This window comes from Chanodichthys erythropterus, chromosome 3 (assembly GCF_024489055.1).
Source record: "Chanodichthys erythropterus isolate Z2021 chromosome 3, ASM2448905v1, whole genome shotgun sequence".
NCBI classification, from domain to species: Eukaryota; Metazoa; Chordata; class Actinopteri; order Cypriniformes; family Xenocyprididae; genus Chanodichthys; species Chanodichthys erythropterus.
In genome coordinates, this window is record NC_090223.1 from 25,208,515 (window position 1) to 25,227,982 (window position 19,468).

The 19,468-nt window shown below is 35.5% G+C and overlaps 1 protein-coding gene across 5 annotated transcripts in view; it reads right to left on the reverse strand.

Annotated features, from left to right (window-relative positions):
• Window positions 1–283: 283 nt before the first annotated feature.
• The window catches only part of tbc1d16 (TBC1 domain family, member 16), a 54,268-nt gene continuing 35,083 nt past the window's right edge, over window positions 284–19,468 (reverse strand). For 3 of the 5 annotated variants that reach the window (XM_067381482.1, XM_067381484.1, XM_067381483.1), the window contains exon 12: window positions 10,097–19,405. In XM_067381482.1, coding sequence (XP_067237583.1) covers window positions 19,139–19,405 — 267 coding nt within the window. In that variant the 3' untranslated portion in view covers window positions 10,097–19,138. Of the gene's footprint in view, window positions 641–850; window positions 906–3,848; window positions 4,003–10,096; window positions 19,406–19,468 lie in introns of those variants that run through there. The other 2 variants (XR_010894588.1, XM_067381485.1) reach the window with 2 other exon arrangements.

A 19,468-nucleotide genomic window follows, 5' to 3' on the forward strand; every position in this document is an offset into this window, starting at 1 on the left:
AACATCAAGACTGTAAGCTTCTCCTGCCCCAGTTCTACCCTTAAAAAATGCCCACCCTCTAATCACACACACAAACACACACACACACACACACACACACACACACACACACACACACACACACACCACATTCACATGCAAATGATGCTTTAATCTGAGCTCTCTAATAGACCACCATGGCAACAGAGATACAGCACTAATGAGGAAGAGGTACAGGTTAATGGCAGAGCGGTGCATGAGCGACTTTCTCTCTCCCTCACACACACTTTGCAGCAAAATCTTTGAAAGCAACAAACATTCTCAAACACATACACACACACACACACATTATGCATTAAAAGCAAACGCTGTTAAGCGACACGTGAAGTGTTAATAGGCCTGTCAGTCTCACAGTGTCACCATGTGTTTGACACTACAGCAGTCTGACACTCATTTGAAAAACGAATTAAAACCATTAGGCTAATACGTGATGTAGCAAGACTCTCATTTTGGACCGTCAGTGAGTAAATGCTCATCTGCAGGGTGGAGACACACACACACACACACGTGTACAAACATTGCTGTAGGCCGTTATCAGCATGTCCTTGAGTGGAGATTGGGAAGTGAGGTGTGTTTTCCCGCTTTCTGTCCTGTCCAGCACCTGCTCTTAACAAACAACAAATAGACACACCACATGAGAACAGAGTTTTACTTTGGAATAACTGAATCACAACTGTATATTACTAGTGAGTCACATGAGGTGGACTGCCAAATAAAAAGTATGTGTCAGCTGTAAAAGTCAGATTTTGAGCATGAGTTCATTTTGAAACTGTATACTTTATTGTCTACAAAGGGGGATTTGATTCCATACCCTGCTTAAAAATCCAGCACTGTTGGTCACCAGCACTTAACCAGCAGAAACCAGCCTGGACCAATGGGGAATTCACAGACAAATCATTACATAAACATGTCCATCCAATTATTTATTCCTTTTTATCCCATTTCGCATTTTGATTAAAGTATAAAATATTTTCACAAAACAACCTTTTTTACATGAATGGCTCATTCTATTTACATTTTATTTATATGAAAATTATATTTATAAATAAAGTTCATTTTAATTTATGTAAATTATTTGAAATTCTCAATACTTTTGCACATCATAAAAGCAGTTTCTCATTCTTTTAAACAAACAAACAAATGCTTTAGTACATTCAGGCAATTGATTATGTACAATTGTCTGCGGTTTCCTACATTATCAATAGCTAATGTAATGTTGCTCAAAATGTATTATATGGATCTCTGCTGAGTAATCTTACCCCTCAAAACATCTAGTCATTAGTTTATTGCACAAGTGATTAAATGCAAAATGGTTGACGGTTATCATAATGTCAAGTATATTATCTATAATATACATTTCTATTAGACTTTTGTAAATGTGTCCTGAAATGATGAATTTTGCAGGTGAATCCTGAATTTCACTAATGTATTCAGGGAAATGTAAAGCATTAGATCAACCAATGACACAACCAGTTCTCTAAAGCAGCTCAAAGATGCATGTCATGAATCTTTAACTGGAAAGCATATATAGACAGAGCACAACACAAGAGTTACAACTTCTGATAATGGAAGAACAACATCGAAACTATCAAGGTCAATAGCTGGGAAGAAGAAGAGGAGTAAGGATGTGTGGTAGAAGGGTAGGAAGGCAAAACAGAGGAAGAGGTAGATAAGGCAAAGGGCACAGGCATGTTTCTGGTGAAATGAGGCCCACTATTGTTAACTATGTTCTCAATCATAGATCTGGGTTCTGATTGGTTCATTGTATCTAAACTTAATTGGCAATCAATTGTTGAAACTATTAAGGTGTGCTGAACCAAAAATCTTTTACAAACCAGTAACCAGGCATCACAGCTGGCAAAGGGGCATGTCTGACTTTGACATGTATATATTGCCATTATTATGTAATCAAAATGAAAATTATTATTGCTGGTTTTCAATGATAATGTCAAGTTGCGGTAATGTATTTGCACCAAAAAATGATAAGGATTTATGCTGATAATGTCCAAAACCACACTTTGCCAGGGGTGTTTCCAAACTTTTAGAGGGCTTATGTATATATATATATATATATATATATATATATATATATATATATATATAGATAGATGATTATCCATATTTATTTTTTTTGGTCTTTATTACAATACAAAGAGAAAAAACAGGAAATATGTAAAATGTAAAAAATCTGAACAAAATGGTTTCTTTAAGCAAAAATCTGTAGTTAGTATGCTGGACTTCTTCCAGTTTCTCAAAGAAGAAACTCTAAGAAACCTCTCATCAGATTTTAAAAGTTTTCTTGGCCTTCCAGTCCTTTTTTCATCCAATTTATGTTTAAGAAAGCCAGGTTCCTGCTATTTTGTAAGGGGAGGTCACAAAATACTTGCCACTTTTTTTTTTTTTTTTAATTTTTTTATTTTTTTTTTCAGTTTTTAATACTGCATACTACAGAAGAGGATTAGGGCCAAGCAATAATAAAAAAATAAAACCATCTCGAGATTAAAGTTGTTAAATTTTCGAGAAAATACTCGTCAAATTTCGAGAAAAAAGTCTAGATAAAATGTTAAGAATAAAGTCATTAAATTATGAGAACAAATTCGTTAAATAACGAATTTGTTCTCATAATTTAATGACTTTTTTCTCGTAATTTAATTACTTTATTCTCATAATTTAATGACTGTATTCTCAACATTTTATTTAGACTTTTTTCTCGAAATTTAACAACTTTACTCTCGCGATGGTTTTATTTTTTTTTATTATTGCTTGGCCCTAATCCTCTTCTGTAGCATACAAATTTCCTGTATTTCTGATTTTATTCTAATAACAAAAATGTGCAATAATTATATATGGTCATTACATCATTGCTAAAACAACATCTAATGGTGGCCTAATACTTTTGCACAATACAGTAAATTACAAAATAATTGTTTTCTAATTTAATATATTTTAAAATGCAAATTTTCCTTTGATGGTAAAGTTGAAATGATTTCTGAAGGATCATGTGACACTAAGCCTGGAGTAATGATGCTAAAAATTCAGCTTATACACATGAATAAATTAAATTTTAAAATATATTGACATAGAAAACAGTTCTTTTAAATTGTGAGCATAAGAGATTTCTTACAAAAACATTTTAAAAAAAACCCATAATTATTCCAAACTTTTGTGTGTAGGCCCAGTAACGTTCATAAAACGACATGCATAAATATGTAGCCTATCAAGTAATTAGCTAAATTAATTTTTAAAATATTTTTAAAGAGCAATGGGTTAAGATGCTTTACTACTACCAAAAAAGAAAAAAAAAAAGAAAATCTGATTTCCAACCATTCAGATGTGTTAATGCTTGTAGAAAACCAAAAGATTCCTTCATATAAAGATCTGAGCAGCCTCCTCATGGGAATCATTACTCCTGGTAATTGCTTTTCAAGGTTGTATAATGGCCAAAGAAACATTTCACGAGACCAGGTGCACCCGATGTTGTTCCTGTAAAATATCCTAAACACTCCAGACAGCATTCCAAAAGACTGAAAACAGAAAAACAGAACTGCTCTACTCTATCCGTCTTATTTTGCAACAAGTACGTAACCTAATTTCTGTGAATGTGTGAGACTTCCGATTCATTGGCTGCTGCGGAGGTAAATAACTAAGAATAACAAAATGCCATAAACTGTAAAACTATTTGCGATACAAACCAGTGTGTTTATGATTATGAGCAGCAAGCAGCAGAAAGGACAGCTTTTGATACTTTAATAGATGTGACACGCAAAGCCTTGCACATTCAACTTACAAATGGCCATGTCCGCTCTTACATTAAAAATGATGTGGATATGAGAACTTCTGAAGTCATGGCTCCTTTTGCATCCTCCTTTGATAATCAGAAATGAGGTCCAGGTGTTGTGTTCCCACTTGCCGCATCTGTTTAGTTGTGGTTGCCAATGGCAACGCTGGCACGTGCTCAGAAGGCTAGACGTAGGGATGAAAGAGGAAAGAGAATGAGGCAGGGAAATCATGAATGAATGGATGAGCAGAAGCCCCTTACATGATAAATGTCTGAAATATTAGGATTAATCTGAATTTTTGGCTCTTAAGATAAGACCAAAACTTCAAAATAAAAAATAAATTATGTAGAAACAAGCATTTTGAAATTACACTGATAATAACTTTCTGAAGAGAGAGAGAAAAAGAAAAAAAAAACACTAAAATTGGGGAATTCAATCATAAAACATAAAAATCCAAATAATTCATAAAAACTAAAGCTTCTTCACAAATGTATCTTTCTACCAGAAGTGAGGAATTTGTAAAAATAGTTTTTAATGTTTATTGTAAAGATGTTTTACTGTAATTGGAGGTAGGTTCTTTAATAAAGCAGATTTTTTTAAGCGAGATGTCATTATTTGATGAGCAAATGTTCTTCTAATTTAATAAGTATATTCTTCTAGTCATATATCTTTTATTTTGATTATATAACAGTATAATAGTTTTTTTTTTGTGTGTTTTTTTGCAACAACAACAACAACAAAAACATACTCAAAATATTTCAACTGAAATACCTGCATAACATTGTCTATTTGTTAAAATGTTGAAAAATGAAGCAGACTAATCAGGTCTCTGGAGACGGCAGAACTGAAAAACAAGAGATCAAGCACAGGGGAGGGAAGCCATGTGTGCTCAGCTGTATGTTATGTGGCAACAATTGCTTTTCCCAACTTCATTTCAGAAACCACAAATTGTTCTCTAGGCTTTGGACAATGTGTTCTTCCAAGTCAACATTCACAACATTAAGTGAGTGTCATTCTTCAGATCATAAAATTACATTTTATCCAACACATGATGCTTATTGAGTCACACAGAATAAGAAAAATAAATGATTTTGAACATAATACACATTTTGGACCAACAACATCCCCCGTCACAAGTTAGCCAAACAGGGTTGCAATGGAAAAAATTTTTTATGGGTTTTTCGAACTCCAATCATTCATTGCAGCTTGAAATTATGCAGGTACTGTATTGAAGAAATTGAAATGCGAAAATTATGACAAATTACAATTTCTGTGCTGCAATTTGATAATTTGCTGAATGAGACATTTTGCACTTAGAAAGATCATTTTCTAAACATGCCAAACGAAGTATGAAAACACAAATCAACACTCTTGAAATGAGCACACCAAACTCGTTTATGGCATATGTAGAATCAGTTTCACACCTAAACACGCTATTTCTATGAATCCTGCATTGCTGACAGAAGTGAAACGGATGACAAGAAAAGTCATGTTCTGCAGTAAACTCATCCTTTTGCATGTATTATTCACTTTGCTGTGTCATGGAAAGGACGGCAGGTTTTTGTTGGGTCTCGTTGCAGACTTTGGCTCCCTGGAGAGACCAAGTGAACAATGATTTTCAGTGGAATAACAATAATCAGCAGTGGAAGGCTTAGAGACAAATCTGTGCTGTTTGGAGCGATTTTACAATGTTTTGAGTAAAGCTATCAGAAAGTGGAACAATCGAAACATTTACGGTCTGCCAAGATCATCACATTCTCCTCCGAAGAGCTCATCCAAGAACTCAGAGACTGAACTCCGTCTTTAGTCAGTTAGTCAACAGACTTATTTGTCTGATTAGAGCTGGTGCTCCAATGACGTCCTCTATCTTACATCTCAGATATTTTCATGTCCATGAAGGAAACTGTACAGTATCAGAAGCAATGTGTTACCTTGAATTACATATAAATGCATCCTAAATTACATAGCCTATAATGCATTGTACGCAGTGGCCTGAAAAAGTAATTGGACCATGTCTCACTGTCAGTGTAGTGTACGGTTCGGTACGGGTTCGATGCGACAGGAGAGAAAACTAAACATAAAATTGCTTCTTTCTTCTTTTTTTTTTTATTAAACAGTGGTTTATTGAACAAATTATGTCTCTTTAAATAAATTCAATTATATTTATAAGCAGGGAGATCTTTCTTACACAATTATTAAATGTTACAATTAACAACAGAGCCCAAACTATTCAATTCAGTTCCTATTTTTAGATATAATAATAAACACTCAAATAAGAATGCATGTAAATTGCACATAAGGCAGGTTTTGCATTAACTTCTAAATCTAATATAAAATAATTTTTCAATTATGTGTTCTACTCCAATTCATTTTTGAAATATAATCATTTACACAGTTACTGTCATAGCTTGTTTTCATAACAAATATATTTAAACATATTTTGAATAATTACGACATTACTAACAGGTAAATTAAATACAATGAATATTTAAACTAATGTAGTGCATATATTTAGTGAAATGCTGAAGTTAATTTCTCTAGTGAACTAACATGCTGTGGACACTGAATGACTTACCTGAGGTAAATGTAATGCTACATGAGATTTTATTCTCAAGCTGTTTAAATTATATCTTTCAGTGGTTAAAACACTGGTTGAGAGATTACAAATAAACATTGCTATGCATAGATCATCTGTTCTTCTTTTTCTGCTCTCTTTCCTGTTGTGGTGGTTGGTAAACAGTGTTGCATTACTGCCCGCGTCCCCTTCTGGATTGGAGTGTGGATCACCTGTGACTGACTGTATTTATCATCTGACTGTAACCATGACACGTCTGTACCGTGATGATTCTGGACGAATACATGTGGTGTTACACCCCTAATATCCGTTTATGACAAACCGATTCACAAGAATGAGTCAGATCGAGAGGACCATTTAGGAAGAACCGATTCACAAGAATGAATCATTTGCCAGCTTAGGTCAAAACGATTGACTAGAATGAATCAGATTTCCAGCTCTATACACAAGAGAGGGGGAAAGACCCTATTCACCAAAATGTTTCGACTTTTCTGTACTTATAGGCAACAATAGAAGGAGAGCTGTTTGGGACAAACCGATTCACCAACATGAATCAGACTTTCCAGCACTACACAAGCGGGAAACAATTCACTGTTCTAATTGTTGAAAATAGTCTGTTGATGGAAAAGGTGAAATATATTTGTAAGTAAAATCGATAAGCTACTTTTCCAGATAAAACAATACTGCCCAAATGAAGACAAAAGTATTGCAGATTTTTACAAATTAAATGAGTGAACACTTAGGTGTGCCATGAACAAATGCCAGCTCATCCAAATGACTCACACTCGCTCAGGTGCCCTCAATATCAACCCCCACAAATGCCTTCAGTCACGCTTGCATTTTCACAATGTTGCTCTGTCCTAGAGATTTTGGAGTCGTTCCTGACAGATAGAAAATAAAAGTGAAGGTATTTTTCTGAAGGTATTTTTCAGACTCCCTACCAGATGCTCCAATTATGGTGGAAACCGCCGTCATGAGAACAGAGGATTGTGACTTCAAGAATCACGTCAATGCTGCAAGTGTTTATCTGTGTACATGAATCAAACAACTCCCCATATTACACACATAATGTTTTTTAACACATTTATATTACAATTTTATACATTTCAAACTCAAAACATTCTAAAAGAGAAATGTCATGGGCTATTAATATCTTTTCAGTTATAGACTATGTGTGCGATTTATTACAAGTCACATTGAAAACCCATTATAAGTATAAATCCTAAATCCTTATGTTAATTGGGTTGGAATAATGTTGTGCTTTATGATTTGCATCAGTGTTATGAATGGCACATTGTGAGACTGTACTATAGCTTATCTAATAGCTTCCATTCATGGCTGACCACAACATATTTAAAAGAAATTTGACCTTATTCCATGGTTATCTAATTTCTTTTAAACAATATTTTCCAAGAAATTACATTTTTATAGCATATGTTGTGCTATAGCTTTCATCTCCTGTTCTTTGCACCAATGTTAGTTTTTGCTTAGTCTTTTCTAACTTTATTACTTTGACTTTGATGAACTTAAACCATTTAAGGCAATCAGTTTCCTCAAAGTAACTATAAAGTTGTTAAGACTCATAGTTTTGATTTGTTACCTGAATTCAAACTCAATGAGTGAAATAAACTTAAAATCTTTAAGTTTAGTTTAATCTAATGATTGACTAAACCAACACTAAAATATTAGTGAATTTAACTCTATGTATATGACTTTACTTATTGGTTTTAAAACTTAAATGGATTAGGGCAATCGGTTCCCTCAAACGGTTTGAGTTACCGTAACTTATTTGGTTTTACAGTGTACTTGGGGATTGGGACAAAATTAAATTATTAAAATAACAATTTCATTCCACAAATTACACCATTTCCTGAGAATATACCCATCTGGAGTTCCAGTGAATTCAGTATTACTGCAGTATTTGAAGTATGGCCAAATAATATCGATCTTAGTCCTGAATCAGGCAGATTACAAATGCAAAAAGATGTTTAAATAAATAAATAAATAAATAAGCATTGTTCCTTCTATCCCTTGTGTGAGTGGGTGTCCAACAGAGATTTGTGCAAGACTTCAGTGTGCAATCCTCAAATGCTCGATAACATCTGTGCATATGATTCATAATTATAGAAAGCAAGAAACAGAGAGAAAACCTCTTCGATTACTGGAAATTGCCTGTAGGCTCAATACAGCAAAACTGTATTCTGTGCACATACAAGACAACATAGACTTGTGAAAGACCTAAAAGACATCTCCACCAAATCTGAGAAAACAATATTAATAAACAACAAAATTGCACTTGTGCAAAACAGATGGAAGCCTACTGAATTTTCAGCCATGCCAAAGTCCTATAATGACCTTTTAATTATTAAATTGACCATCTTAGGGAATGCTGTCAGCTGATCAAGATCTGACCAATCAGTACTAATTGATTAACAGATTCAGCAGGGAGGGCAAAGAAGGGTTATGAAAGGACAGAAGAACATTTAATGACATTCAGCAGAAACAATGAGATTATTTAGTCAAAACAACAATCAATTGAGCCCATGGAGAGATCCAGGAAATATTGCTGCCTAATCATAACAACTATAAAACACTATATGTACATTATGGGTGGGTCTGGGTATTTATAGGGCACTTTAACCACTCTAGTGCTCTTGTTTATCTGACCTGATGTAAGAGCTGATCTGGGAGTTAAAAGCGGCTCCCTGGAAACCATCACCAAGGAAATAACCAGTTGAAAACACAGCAGGACCACTGGGAACATTCTTCAGCTTAAATCTCATAAAGATTTGATATACGCCTCTCTGCTGTTGAGCTTAATTCTTCTTTATTGAAATTCATGAATGCCAGGATTTATTTCAAAGCCTGTACTGCTGAATAATTTAATGTATTCTTTTCTAATCCTCTAAAGTGAACAACAGCAGAGTCCAGCTCATCATATCAATGAGTTTTATAAGAAAAATACAACTTTGACCTGTATATGTTTTGTTTCTGCTCTTGGTGTGAACAAGTTGCCAGGCTATACTGTTATGATACTGATTATATCTAATTGTTTCAATACAATCACATGATAATCTTGTGTTTCCTAAAACCAGTTCTTTGCTAAACAAGGAACAAATTCATTCACATAAATCGCTAACCATTTTTTATTTATTCTAACTATGATTTCAATTAATTCAATAGACTTTAGTTCAAATGGTTTATTTGATGGTGTTCAATTTTAGTTTGCTTTTTTGGGGGGTCTGTTTCATGGTTATTATAGTTAATTAAAACTAAAACCATTAAAACTTTTTTTCTAGTTGCCAAGGAAACATTTCTCATTATCATTTATTTAAACTTGATAGGCCTATACTAAAATAACAAACTGAAAAAAACATTTTAAACATTACAAAAAAAATCAAACACACACACAAAATGCTAAAACTTTAACTAAAATCAAAAGAAAATAAGCTATTCAAAGTATTAATGAAAACTATACACCTCACGCGCCAGATCAACAAACGCGCAGCCATTTTGTTTTTGCGGTAGTAGCTCTGTATATTGTAGAGTTAACAAACGTTATCATGAGCATTGTAATGTTTAAAGCGAATGTCATAACAAATGTTAGTAGAACGGGAAGATTTAAAAACGAGCGGTTCATTCATAAATACATTACTCTTACCTTCATGCGGTGGAAATGCAGATCGGAAGACAGAACACAACGAGCGCGGCAGCGCTGAAAAGGGGCGGGGTTACATATAGTAAATAATACAAAAATAACACTAGTCTGTGTTCAAAAGTGCAGATTAATAAAGTACATTTTAATTTTTGATATTGCATTCGCAGTGTAAACAGCTAATTAAACACTTTTACATAGATGCTTTGTTGATATTAGGTCTAACTTGAAGGTACAACTTCTATAACATAAACCACTATAATCAGCTAGCTGGTTAAACTGATGTCCCTCAAAACATGTAGGCCAGCCTATAGAACAAACAAGTCAAATAACAGGCCTCAATTCCATCATATTTTATTTTCAAAATCAAAATGCAACTGAATATTCCTGAATGAATTGATTCAAATGTACAAACAAAAGCCTTCACACAATCATTTGTGTTTGTCATTGAAACACAGTGTCTAGGCCTACAGGGTGATACATACAACACAAACATCAGCGATCATGCATCAGTATTCAGCATTTCATGCGGCAGACAATAGTGATTTTCACTGTGCCCATCTGACGATGATGATGCAGACAAACACGCCTCCAAAATCACATCATAATTACTAAGAATATGAACCCGTCTGTCCAATGGACTCGTTTTGATGAAGCTTATAAAAACAAAAATATCTTGTGTCAGTCCCACAAATGGCGGCTTGGGAATTTCTATTTTGCTCTCTCTCACTCAAACACACACTAAAACATTTAACGTGTCAGATAATGCTCAAATAACATAGTGCAGCCTGGGATTGTGAGTGGCTAAAAGCATTCATGTAGAAGTATTCTTATGCATTGATCAACCCAATCAGGCTTATTAGCAAGATCAGAAACGAAGGCTGAGAGAATATCAAAAGAAAAGCTAGTTTTTATGCAAAGAATAAAAAATATTATATATATATATACATACACACATATACTCACACACATAAATATGCACTATACCAGTCAATAAAATAATTGTATAACAATTATTTGATGAAAAATACAGTGAAAAACAGTAATATTATGAAATTTAACAGAAATGTTTTCTATTTGAATACATTTTAAAAAGCAATGTATTCCTGTGATGGCAAAGTTGAATTTTACTTCAACATAATTACCTTCAGAAATCATTCTATGTTGATTTGATGCTCAAGAAACATTTTTTATCATTATCAATGATGAAACCGTTGTGCTGCTTGCTTAACTAGTTTTGTGATAACTGTGATTAAGATTTTTTAAAGAAAAGACATAATATTTTTATTTAGCAAGGATGCATTACTTTCATCAAAATGACAGTAAAGACATTTATAATGTTACGAATGATTTCTATTTCAAATAAATGCTGTTCTTTTAAACTTTCTATTCCTCAAAGAATACTGAATTCCACAAAAAAAAAAAAAAACATCAGCAAAAATGTATGTCGACCTTGATACTGATAAGAACAGCACATTAGAATGATTTCTGAAGGATACACATTGAAAAAAGGATAACACAAAAATCTTAATTATTCACAACTTTTAAGCAGTAATATTTACATACATACATATATATGAAGATTTCAGATGCAAAAGCCTCTAAGTGCATTTTTATCAAGCTTTTATGTTTATGTTCAGTTATTTCACTTTAAAAGGCAATGAAAAGGACCTATTAATTGCCATTAAAGTGTAATTACTGAACCTAAACATACAAGCTTGATAAAAATGCTCATTTTAGAAGAAAATTTCAGACGGCACTTAGAGGCTTTTGCATCTTAAGTCTTCATATATAATCATGACAACTTGTGGCAGACTTTGTGTGACGCTGCTGCTGTTGATTATTGCTGCTGGACTTGCTACTGCTAATAGATAGATAGATACACTGCTGTGAGCATGTAAGATCTTCTGCTGCTGCATAAACAGACATACATTAATCCTCATGCAGATCTAGGCAGGTGGAGCTGGGGGAGGTGGAGGGTTTGAGAAGAGCTATTTAAATTAACTTTTTAAAGATCAGCAGAGGCCAATCAGCATGTGCCATTATGTTTTTGCTTGCATGTAATAGGCCAGCCTGCACCCAGAATTTCATGACTGAACTATATATATACATATACTAGGGGTGTAACGGTACACATATTTGTACCGAACCGTTTCGGTACAGGGCTTTCGGTTCGGTTCAAAGCATTACATTGCAACATTGTAACCATTAACCACCAATAAACGCAATAAGCTCTGCGTTTTCAATGAAAGCTTGTAAACATGTCATGTATCATTTACCTTAGAAAAGCCTTTCAGTGTCCAAAGTTTGTCAGTTCGCTAGAGAAATGAACTCTTTCGCTTAATATATGCACTGTATTAGCCTATATAATCATTATATTTTAGTTAACCTCTTAGTGATGTCTTGATCATTTAATGTATGTTTATATAAATCTGTCATGAAAATGACAACCACTGTGTAGAAATGATTATATTGGAGTAAAAACATTTACAAGTTAATGCAAAAACTGCCTCAGGTGCAGCTTACATGTTTGCATACAATTTGTTATTTGAGTGTTGATTATTATATCTAAAAATAAAAAGCGATTGAATTTAGGCTAATAGTTTGGGCTCAGTTGTTAACCTTTAATATTATAGTAGCATAAAGTTCAAGTAAGGGCTCCCTACATAGTTTATTGCATTATCAGAGATCATTTTTTTTTTCCTTAAGAAACTTTTAGTTATAATTTAATGTATTTAAAGACAAAAACACAATTTGTTCAGTAAACCACTGTTTAATAAAAAAAAGCAATTTTATGTTTATTTTTCTCCCTAACTGCTATACAGAAAACCGTACCGAACTGTGACTTCAAAACCGAGGTATGTACCGAACTGTGAGTTTTGTGTACTTTTACACCCCTTATATATACACATACATGGCATTTATGGTGAAGACATCCAAGAGAAAGGCCCATCCAGCCTTGCTGTCAGTCACCTCAGGGCTGGTCTAAATCACCCGGGTTTATTAGCACAGCAGCCTGCTGCAGGTGGGCCAGTCTGGCCCTGATAATTGATAATTAGGGGCAATAACACAGCAGTCAGTGCGGTTTCACCATAGGGGGCTCATCTGCAACCGTTCCCTGCCATTCAAAGACAGTGGAGGAGACACAGAGACAGGTCTGAGGGAAACCCATGATGGGGAAACCAAAGACTTAAAGTAGGTCAGTGTGGAAAACACACATGCACACACACATACACACACACACACACACACACACACACACACACACACACACACACACACACACACACACACACACACACACACACACACACACACACACTAAAAGCCACTTTCATAAGGTCTGACATTTTTTCCAAAAAGCTTTTTGTGATAATCCATGACAAATGCAATATTAAAGCTGTAATGTTGAGCGAGTACACAGGTTTCATTTAATAAAAGCAACCTGATACCTCTAGGAATACAATCAAGGATGGACGTGAAATGGCTTATGATATCTCCACGAAGCTACCTGGGTCGTGTTTTTATCAGATTTATCTTTCCTGAAATAGCTCACTCACAGGAAATGGAAAAGGTATTCTTGGAAATCCATTATGGAAAGACAAAGGAAATTAAAGCCAAACTTCCAACCTGTATATTTTAACAGTCCATTGGCTAAATGCACATGTTAGCTCCTATTATCTGAGTCTTTAGTTGGCTAAGTGTTTGCTTTTGAGTGTGTGTTCATGTTTCTATCAAAAAAGTTTGTTCATGCCATTATGTTATGACATAATTTGCTGGTTTTGCAAATAAACTGCCTGGGACTTGGGACTTGTTTTTGTCCACAGGGAAACTGATTGGATGGTTGTGGTTTGTTATTGCTGTGATGTCATGTAAATGACAGGTTGTCCCGCCCTCTCGCCAGTAAACACGTCATCAGAGAAGGAAACGGATGACAAGAGGGAGGGATTAAAGATTATAAGGACACATGAATAATAATAATAGAAAAAAGACATGCACGGATATAGCATTTATAATAAATAGCTTACTGCGATAGTCCATAAAAAAACAAAGAATTGTCCATTTTGATTGAATGCTGTCTTTAAACACAAAAAATGTGTTGTTGCGATAAGACTGTGTTGAAATATAATCTCTTTCAAGAGAATCACCCTTATAGATCAGAAATCTCATTCACAAACAAAGTAATTTCCTTCATAGACTATGCGTCATTTGATGTTGCTAAAACAGGAGATGAGTGAGCAGACCTATCAACAGTGAATTAGACTCTGGCGTAATCAGCAACAGCTTTGACGCATAAAAACATAACTGTAAAGCAGCAGGCAGATAACATAAATTGAAAGTGGCTCAGCACACTCTTGCACATCCTCTAATTATTTCATTAGTACCCTTTTTAGACCTCTCGGCCGTGCCTCAGTGGGACTCGAGAGAGCAGCAGCCCGATCGCCTAATGGCTAGACGAAAGCCCATAATGTCCGTCATTGACAGAGACTGCATGTTGAGAGGCAGAGATGGTCTTAAAGAGACTAATGTTACCTTTTGACAGCAATTTGCTGATATCTGCCTTTAAAGTAGGCTCTGGGGAACCGCAAAGACGGCAGGCACGTTCACGCACTCTCATTCAACCGCGGCGTCTAATCTCTGAGTGCGCCACGCTCTCTTTCAACCATTCAACCGCCATCACCAGATAAACTAATTAAAGTCAAACTCCCTCTTGGGTTTTTGGATTTAAGCTCATTCTGTTCTGGAGAAGAAGATTACGACCTTCTGCTTTAGCTGCGTGTTTACCACAAGAACGTAACAACATTTCACAACAAAACCACACGTATATTATGCTTATATAGGCATACATAAAATGGATGAATATATGCTCAGTTAGTAATTCTAATAATGTATTTATGATATTTTAAAATGTAGTTACATTCCTGGTTAAACAAAGACAGTAGCTAGGCCTACTTGATTATCACAAAAAATAATTTCTGCTTGTTCCTCCTTTACTTTAATAAAGGAGGGTTACAATGAGGCACTTACAATGAAAGTAAATAGGGCCAATTCATAAACGTTTCAAAATAGCCACAAAATATAAACAATATCCATGAGAATATGATTTTAGTGTGAAAAAATGCTCCATAAAACACCATAAACCCTTATGGACTGTAAAAATTATGTGGGTTTCCCTCATAATAAATATGAGTGCTTTTATAAAATTATAAGCTTCATTCTTAAAGTATTTTATTCCCAACAAAACACAGAATGTCCATCAGATTGGTCCAAAAAATATGATTTTAATAAATAGTACGACTTTATAGAAAAAAAAAAAATCTCCATATTTGTAACGAAACACTTCTGCTTTTAAATCATTCATAAACTGGCCCTATTCACTCAGTTTTAAAGAAAACAAGGAATGAGTCAAACTTTTATTTTTTTTGTGGTAATCAAAATGATGCCACAAATGCTGTAGATTGATCTCAACTTGGATTGAACTGAATATTCCTTTAAGTACTAAAGTAAACATTTCAGAAAGACAGAAATATTTTTTCCCCTTCGTATAACACTAAACAGCTTATTGTTGAGTACTAATGACTTATTTGAGCAAATATGGGTACAACCCGAATTCTGGAAATGTTGAAACATTTTTTAAATTTGAAAATGAAAACTAAAAGACTTTCAAATCACATGAGCCAATATTTCATTCACAATAGAACATAGATAACATAACAAATGTTTAAACGGAGAAATGTTACACTTTTATCCACTAAATGCGCTCATTTCAAATTTTATGTCTGCTACAGGCAGTGTTGTAGTCTAGTCACCAACTGTCGAGTCCGAGTCCAAGTCCGAGTCACCAAAGAAGAGTCAGAGTCGAGTCCAAGTCGAGTCACCATTACCAGAGTTCGATTCCAAATCGAGTCTCAAGTCCTGTATTCGAGTCAGAGTCGAGTCTCAAGCTCCCAGTGCCTACATGTCTCCACTCTGGGACCTTAAAAGAACTGATAAAATGTATTAAAGAGGTTCTACATTAAACAAAAATGACAAACGTGCCTTTTACAGGGCACTGTATTTTAAAAATACTTCAAACGTAAAAATCAATACGATATGCCGAGAGAGAGAGAGAGAGAGAGAGAGAGAGAGAGAGAGAGAGAGAGAGAGTGAGTGACCGAGTGATTTAGTGTGAGTGCGTTTGTATGTGTTCAAGTGAATGTGTGTGTGTGTGTGAAGGCACGTGACTGGTCAGAAAGCAACATGTAACGTTAGTCTGACATGTTTCTTGTCCACGACACCACAGGATTTTAGGAGTCAAAATTGCGTCATCCATCTGACACAGTGACTATCGCAACAGACAAAAAAAAATGTTATCTGATCAGACAGAGTGACTGGTAAGTTATCAACAGACAAAAAAATTGTGTAATCTGAACCAGACATTAAACATTGTCGACGTCTGATGCCAAATTGTCAAACATCACCCAACCCTAGCTTCTTCTGTTTATTATCATATATGCATTAGTCAATAATAGTTTTTTTAAAAGCTAACGTTAGCCAATGGAAAGCATTTTACTTACTTTTCTGGGTGCATCCGTGACAGGTGTCTGTTAAAGTTTGAAGTTGTCCCAGTCTTTTCCTCAATTGTGCGATTACACACAACATTTAGCGCTGCTCTTTCCAGCATTAGATGCAAAATTCGTGTAGGCGAATTTCACGATCCGGGGCACATCTTTCTGCATTTTCCAAATTTGAACATTTAGCCCGCGAATTATGCACGAGCGTAAAGTGAGTGACGTCAGTGAGTGTGTTGTCAAGAGAGTGAGCGGTAGCAGTGCATGTGAGGGAAAAAAAATAGATCCCGGCCGGTCTTGGGCATGAAAACTTATATAATATTATATATAAACTTATATATTTTTTTATAACATATTTAGTCAAAAACAACGTTATGAATGCTCAAGTCCGATTTAGTCCAAGTACGAGTCATCAGTCCGCGAGTCCAAGTCGAGTCACGAGTCCTGAGAATGGAGTCTCGAGTCGGACTCGAGTCCAAAGAATAGTGACTCGAGTACTCCATCACTGGCTACATGTCTCAAAAAAGTTGGCATGGGGGCAGCAAATGGCTGAAAAAGCAAGAGATTTTTGACAAGAGAACATAGGGAGAGAGCAGCAGAGAACATCTAGCAACTAATTAAGTTAATTGATATCAGGTCAGTAAAATGATTAGCTATAAAAGGGATGTATTGAAGAAGCAGAGTCTCTCAGAAGTAAAGATGGGCAGAGGCTCTCCAATCTGTGAAAGAATGCATAAAAAGATTGTGGAAAACAATGTTCCTCAACGTCAAATTGCAAACCTCATCATCTACAGTGCATGACATCAATAAAATTTTCAGAGAAACTGAAGAAATCTCTGTGTGTAAGGGACAAGGCAGAAGACCTTTATTGGATGCCCGTGGTCTTCGGGCCTAGGAATATGTCCAGAAACCACTGTCGGTAAACACAATCCGCCGTGCCATCTGCAGATGCCAACTATCATGCTATCATGCAAAAAGGAAGCCATATGTGAACATGGTCCAGAAGTGCCATCATGTCCTGTGGGCCAAGGCTCATTTAAAATGGACTGTTTCAAAGTGGAAAAGTGTTCTATCATCACAGACGCCGTGTCCTCCGGCTAAAGAGGAGGGAGACCTTCCAGTGTATTATCAGCGTTCAGTTCAAAAACCAGCATCTCTGATGGTATGAGGGTGCATAAGTGCATACAGTATGGGCAGCTTGCATGTTTTGGAAGGCACTATGAATGCTGAAAGGTGTATATAAAAGGTTTTAGAGCAACATATGCTCCCCTCCAGATGACGTCTATTTCAGGGAAGGACTTGTGTATTTCAGCAGGACAATGCAAAACCACATACTGCAGCTATTACAACAGCATGGCTTCTTTGTAGAAGAGTCCAGGTGCTGAATTGGCCTGCCTGCAGTACAGATCTTTCACCTATAGTAAAAAATACGTCAAAGACGACCACAAACTCTTCAGCAGCTGGAAACCTATATCGGGCAAGAATGGGAGCAAATTTTAACAACCAAAACTTCAGAAACTCAATCTCGATGCCCAGACGTTTTCAAACTGTTTTGAAAAGAAGAGGAGATGCTACAGCATGGTAAACATGCCCCCGTCCCAACTATTTTGAGACCTGTAACAGGCATCAAATTCGAAATGAGCTCATTTTGTGCATAAAATTTAAAAATTTCTCCATTTAAAGATTTATGTTATCCATGTTCTATTGTGAATAAAATATTGGCTCATGTGATTTGAAAGTCTTTTAGTTTTCATTTTATTCAAATTTCTGGAATTTGGGTTGTAATAACTAAAAGATTAATTTTTCTCAAGCTCATAATCAACTTTTGGTGCTTTTCTTGATGAATTGTGCACAGCATATGTATAATGTATCAATATGTATACATTTTTTTGATTTCACATTGACTTCAGGTTCTCAAACCAGGTGACTCAATGAGAAGAAAACTATCTTCTCTCATCTACAGTATGTATCATTTATTTTGAGGATATGAAAGGCATAGATGATCATAAAACATTATGCTGTGATTTCAGAGAGCCACTGATAACAGTATCCCACTTCATTTTTGGATGACTGTTTGATTCATAGTTGAGGATTGCACAGAATAGAAACAAAAATATATAATTCAAACCCAAACTAAAGTGAAAAACACAAACACAAATCCTTCGACTGCGGTAACATACCACACAAAAACATTAACACATGCATACACATCATAAACATATATAAAAAAACGAAGCCAAAAAATATTCTGAGATGTCCATCCGCTCGATGTGACTTCATGAAAGATGGATGAAGACTTACACTTGATTGTTTGTGATAATTGTACTTGTGAATTATTGATGAAACACAAGTTCCTCAACCTCCAAAAGAGGCCGTCAACATTGGTACCCCAGAATGCATTGGTGCACAAGGCAGTGTTTCATACCAGACGTCGAGTACAGCTGTGATGAACACAATGGAGACCTGAAATTCCAGCACTCTGAATGGCAGCTCAGAGGCTAAGCCTTATGGGTAACGGCATTCCTGAGGCGTGCTCGAGTCAAGAGTGCTTGCGGAAAGTGAAAATGTCTCGTGTCTTGGAGCCCCTCTTGCCCTGGTTGGGCTGGTTGGGGCTGGGTAAGGGTGGGCTCTCGGGGGTGGCGGTGCCTCCATAGGGGCAGCTCTGAGAGTCGGGATGCTCTCCGGAACATTCTATGGCGGGGATGTAACGGCTATCCCACATTCCGGGCCCACACAGTTTACATAGGTCGTGTAAGCTGCAGGGAATTCTGGGAAGAAGGCGGAACTGATAGAGCAGACTACGCGCCTAAGATTAGAGACAATGAGAGAGAAAGACAAAGAGATGGACAATTTTGATTTTGAGAAATAC